The 6,000-nt window shown below is 48.3% G+C and overlaps 1 protein-coding gene across 1 annotated transcript in view; it reads left to right on the top strand.

Moving 5' to 3' along the window:
* Positions 1–703: 703 nt before the first annotated feature.
* CCDC175 (coiled-coil domain containing 175) overlaps positions 704–6,000 on the top strand; it is a gene marked incomplete at both ends in the record, with an annotated part of 59,846 nt that continues 54,549 nt past the window's right edge. Inside the window, 2 exons of the mRNA XM_079768993.1 lie at positions 704–857; positions 2,569–2,654. Coding sequence (XP_079625119.1) covers positions 704–857; positions 2,569–2,654 — 240 coding nt within the window. The remainder of the gene's footprint in view (positions 858–2,568; positions 2,655–6,000) is intronic.

The raw sequence follows: 6,000 nt of genomic DNA, 5'->3' as shown, positions 1-6,000 counted from the left end.
ATAACCATAATAATCTCCCCGAAGCGTTATGACAAAGACTTAATAGGTCATGGGAGCAGTTACAAAATGGGCATTTTGTGAAACCACAAAATACCTTGCAGGTGTGTAACTACCTAGGCTCATCTAAAATTAGCACCTGTGGCCGAATCCGGTTTGGCTCAGTGGATTGTTGGCCTGCGGACTCAAGGGTCCCAGGTTCGATTCCGGTCAAGGGCATGTACCTTGGTTGCGGGCACATCCCCAGTAGGGGGTGTGCAGGAGGCAGCTGATCGATGTTTCTCTCTCATCGATGTTTCTCTCTATCCCTCTCTCTTCCTCTCTGTAAAAAAATCAATAAAATATATTTTAAAAAATAATAATAAAATTAGCACCTGTGTGTGAAAGAACCTGCCTCACAAAGCCACTGTGAAAAAAATTAAGCTCCTCCAGCAGTGCCTGACACAGAGCCGCGCTCAAACACGACCCTTATTGATGCCCACGAGACAGGTGCGAGGGCTGAACGAAAGAACTGGAAATGGAGAACAGGGCCGCTCCAGAGGGGTTCCTTCCGGTACCGCTTAATTGTTGTGACTAAAGCTAGAGACGCGCGGAGGGGCCACAGCTGGTGCGCCTGGTGCGCCTGCGTGGGCGACCTCGTTGCCCGTGGCAACGGGCGTGCGTCCTTGCCTCTGGTCGAGTGGGCGACGCCGGAGCGAGCAGCAACATGGCGCTACACTCCTGGTCTCCGGAGCTGGGCTTCAGCGACAAGCAGAAGCAGGTGGCGGTGTCCACCGGCCCCTCCCTGGACTTAAGCACCTTCCCCTCCACCCTGGGCTCCACAGTCGCGACCGCAGTGCTGGAGCAGCTCTTTATTGTGGGTGAGAGGCCCGCGGGCGCGGGGAGGGAGTCCTCGGAGAGGGAGAGGGCGCGGGCAGCTTAGCGGGAACTTCAGTGGGACCCGCCTCCGGGACCCAGCGCCTCCCTGGCTGGAGCAGAGCCTTCTCCGGTCCTAGGGTTAGAGAGAGGCGACCGGGTGGGACCCAGGACTCAGCCCTCGTGCGGTGGTCGTGCCCCTGGAGTGACTTGGCCCAACTCACACCAGTAGCTGGTGACAAATCCTGGACTCCCAGGCCATTGCCATTTATCTGCAGCTGGAGTGCCCACCTGCATTTAGGTTGTGCATTCAGTTTTACCTTTTCCCTTCGGGGCCTTCCTTTCCAAGTCAATTTCCTCCAGCATTGTGCCGTGGCAAACTGGAAAATTTTAACAGGCAAACAAGAAAGCCTCTCCTTGCCTACTACGACCGGAGAGTTTAAGAAGCTCTTGTCGTATTAGGCAGGGAATATTAGAGAAGGGTGTTATGGAGATGAAACCGATAATAACCTTCGGTGGGGCCCGGTTAAAATACTTCTTCATTTAAGAAGCTGAACCTGTAATCAAGTCACATAAGCTTAAGGTGCGACAGTCCAAGGAAGGGTGTCTTGTTGAGCTCATAAACCATTTATACCAAACAACAAAGCATCTCTTTGCTTTACTCTAATAATCTCATTGTTTCCAGATGACTATACTGATATCTATCACGATGTTCCTCAGTTTGGGATAGTTTCTTTTATCCTTCTTAGATGAACGAATTTAACTTCACAATTCTTACAAGTGTTGGAGGAGTATTTTCATGTGTGTACAAGGTCATCTAGATCAGCATATCCATTCACTGACAAATATTTTTCCTGCTAATAATTTTCGGACCTTCAGAAAGTTTTTCTCAGGAAGAAAAACTTAATTGAACCTCTTGTCCTTGGTGTGAGTTATGAAATATGTAGTAGCTCTCCAACTCCTTTGCAGGTGGGATCAAGCTCTTGGGTTCATTCATTCCTTAGAAGAAAGAAAAGGAAATAGCAGGCAATGCCTGTCCCTCTCTAACCACACGTGCTTGCAAACTCTGTAACTGAGTTTCACTTGGTTTGAGAGCTTATTTCATTCAGAGAATTCGAGTTCCCTGGAAGTGAGGGCAGAAATTGCTATTTACTTTTCTGAAAGTAAATAGAGCTCTTTAGGGCATGGGACCTGTAGTCACACCACTTGCATTTGAATCCAGACTCGATCCGTGATGGGCTCTGTGACCTTGACCATATGACATGACCTCAAAGTCTTAGATTTCTTACCTGTGAGATAGGAATCATAAGTTTACAAGAGTCAACTTAGATTGTTATACAGTTAATTAAATGTGTGTTTTGGGCAAAATACTACCATATATGAAAACATTCCTATACAAACCTACAGTATAGGCTTGTTATATTTATACCTTCCATAAATGTTGGTTGAATTTCTTGTCCTAGCTATAAACATCCTCTTTTTTTACCATGAGATACAAAGATGGACTCAAGGAGCATAAAATATATCCCTAAATTAGAATAGAATGAAATAGAAAATAACAAGTACAAAAAAAGATTTATATAAAGTACAACAGAAATTCAGAGATAGAAGATGTAATTTCCAGCTGAGTAAACATTTGAGCTAGATCTTAAAGGGTTAAATAGGATTTGAACAGATAAATATGAGATCTTAATTTTCTACTTTTTTTTTTTTTAGAAAAATCACTGCAAAGTGGCTATTTTAAATGCAACGAAGACGCTAAGATCTTTCTTAAGGACATTGCTATATCTGTCAAGAGATTGGTATTGTATTGTCTATAAGAGTTTTTTTTTCCCCAATCTTCCACTTACTTCTTCATCAAACTTTAATTTAGCACCAACCCTGTTCAAAGTATTTCAATAGATACATAAAAAAATTATAAAAATTTTTTTTCCCCTCTCAATTTACTAAGCATTTTAACCAGTGTTGCTCAATTGTGGACTGTTGCCTGATTTTCCATGCAGAACACTTAATTAAGACCTGTGCTATGGCCCTAGCCCATTTGACTCAGTGTTTAGAGTGTCAGCCTGTGGACTGAAAGGTCATGAGTTTGATTCCGGTCAAGGGCATATACCTGGGTTGCAGGTCCGATCTCTGCCCTTGGCGCACATGGGACGCAATCAATTGATGTGTCTCGCATTGATGTTTCTCTCTCACATTGATGTTTCTCTCTTTCTCTCTCTCCCTCTCTCTTCCCCTCCCCCCCCCCAAAAAAAAAAAGACTTGTGCTATGGATGAGGGCAAGCCAGCTAAACAGAAGCGATACTGGTGATAATAGAGCTCAGTTAAGGGGTGAGCCAAATGGGCAAATGCTTAGGACACCAATATGTAAGTATTGGTTAAGACAAACAACCTCTGAAATAAATTGCATGTGTGGTACCAATGAACTCAGTTCTCTATAAGCAATTCTCGCACCCATTTCCTTGAAGTAGACCATGCTGTTCAGTGAAAATAAATGAACAGAATTTCTTTTGGTTATGATAACCCCACAAAGAAATATTTAAATAATTTTCTTTTGAAGTCACAAACTTTTCTGTTTGGTCCTGGGTGACATTTACAATGCTTCCCCAGAAGGGTCAGAATAGTGAGGTCTCTTTATTTGATTTAAAAATATTGAATAAGAATCTACTACATATCAAATTTCTAAAAATATAAAAATACTAGAGGCCCAGTGCACGAAATTCGTGCACTCAGGGGGTGGGAGGGGGCCCCTCAGCCCAGCCTGTGCCCTCTTGCAGTCTGGGAGCCCTCAGGGGATGTCCAATTGACTGATGTCCTAAGCTGGCGGTTGGACATCCTTAGCGCTGCCACAGAGGCAGGAGAAGCTCCTGCCACTGCCACTGCACTCACCAGCCATGAGCCCTGCTTCTGGCTGAGCGGCGCTCTCCCTATGTCAGCGCACTGACCATCAGGGGGCAGCTCCTGCATTGAGCATCTGCCCCCTGGTGGTAAGTGCACATCATAGCGACTGGTTGTTCTGCTGTTCAGTCGATTTGCATATTAGCCTTTTATTATATAGGATGACTGTAAAGTAAACGAGTTTGGGTCTAGAGACTGCTGATAAAAGTTAATCTCATTACTTTACAATTATCCTATCTAATAAAAGAGTAATATGCAAATTAACCATTACTTGGCCACACCCACAAGCCACGCCCACCAGCCAATCAGGAGTGAGTGTGCAAATTAACCCAACCAAGATGGCTGCAGCCATGGAGCAAGCAGGAGGCTTGGGTTTCCCCTGCAATGGAGGAAGCCAAGCTTTCCGCACACCCTGGTGAGCCCAGGCCTCCACTCAAGGCTACAAAGTTTCAATTATAGAAGATAAATAAATCCCAACAAAAGTGGCTGCGGCCATGGAGCAAGCGGGAGGCTTGGCTCCGCTCAAGGCTACAAAGTTTCAATTATAGAAGTTAAATAAATCCCAGATACCAGGGCCTCTTCTTGGGTCGCCGGGGGTGTGTGGCCGGCCTGCAAACGACCACAGGCCCCTTGCCCAGGCCGCCCATACCCCAAGGGAACCCCCACCCTGATCCGGGACACCCTTCAGGGCAAACCAGCTGGCCCCCACCTGTGCACCAGGCCTCTATCCTATCTAATAAAAGAGTAATATGCAAATTGACCATCACTCCAACACACAAGATGGCTGCCCCCATATGGACACAAGATGGCCGCCACAAGATGGCCAGCAGGGGAAGGCAGTTGGGAGGGACCAGGTCTGTAAGGGAGGGCAGTTGGGGGTGATCAAGTCTGCAGGAGAGGGCAGTTAGGGTGACCAGGCCGGCAGAGGAGGGAAGTTGGGGGCGACCGGACCTGCAGGGAAGGGCAGTTGGGGGGGACCCAGGCCTGCATGGGAGAGCAATTGGGGGGGGGGGGACCAGGCCTGCAGGGGAGGGCAGTTAGGGGCAAACAGGCTGGCAGGGTAGCAGTTAGGCATCAATCAGGCTGTTAGGGGAGTGGTTAGGGGGTGATCAGGCTGGCAGGCAGAAGTGGTTAGGGGCAATCAGGAAGGCAAGCAGGCGAGCAGTTGGGAGCCAGCAGTCCTGGATTGTGAGAGGGATATCCGACTGCCCGTTTAGGCCCTATCCCAGTAGGGATCCTACTGGGATCGGGCCTAAATGGGCAGTCGGACATCCCTCAAGGGGTCCCAGATTGGAGAGGGTGCATCTGGGCTGAGGGACACACACCCCATGCACGAATTTAGTACACCAGGTCTCTAGTCCTATGTAATAAAAGCCTAATATGCTAAGTGTCCGACCGTTCGACCAGTCACTATGACATGCACTGATCACCAGGGGGCAGAAGCTCCAACCGGTAGGTTAGCTTGCTACTGGAGTCCAGCTGATTGGGACTGGGCGAGATGGGCCAGACATGCCCTGGAGCCCTCCCGTGGTCCCTCCCCAGCCCCAATCATGCACCAGTGGGTCCCTCAGCCTGGCCTTCTCCCTCTCGCAATCCGGGACCCCTCGGGGGATGTCGGAGAGCCAGTTTCGCCCAATCCCTGCAGGCCAGGCCAAGGGAGGGACCCCACTGGTGCACAAATTCATGCATTGGGCCGGTTTCAGCCTGATCCCTGCAGGCCAGGCCAAGGGACCCCACTGGTGCATGAATCAGTGCACTGGGCCTCTAATATCCTATATAATAAAACCCTAAGATGCAAATCGACCGAACAGTGGAATGATTGGTCACTATGATGCGCACTGACCACCAGGGGGCAGACGCTCAATGCAGAAGCTGCCCCCTGGTGGTCAGTGCGCTCCCACATGGGGAGCTCCGCTCAGCCAGAAGCTGGGCTCACAACTGGTGAGCGCAGTGGTGGTGGCGGGACCCTCTCCCGCCTCCGCAGCAACACTAAGAAGCAGCGAGCCAAGCAGTAAGGAGCAGCAAGCAGGCAGGCAGTAAGGAGCGAGGGGTCCCAGACTGTGAGAGGGCACAGGCTTGGCTGAGGGACCCCCAAGTGCATGAATTTCGTGCACTGGGCCTCTAGTTTTGTATAAAATTATATATAGTTGTGTATGTATACTATAGAATTATACCTTATAATTACACTTATTTGAATACATGTAGAGTATATGCATATACTAGTAGAATACGTACTCTTTAGAGTTTATG

This window comes from Cnephaeus nilssonii (assembly GCF_951640355.1).
Source record: "Cnephaeus nilssonii genome assembly, chromosome: 4".
Taxonomy (NCBI): domain Eukaryota; kingdom Metazoa; phylum Chordata; class Mammalia; order Chiroptera; family Vespertilionidae; genus Cnephaeus; species Cnephaeus nilssonii.
The sequence above is the reverse complement of the archived record's forward strand: the minus strand, read 5'-3'. Positions and strand labels throughout refer to the sequence as shown.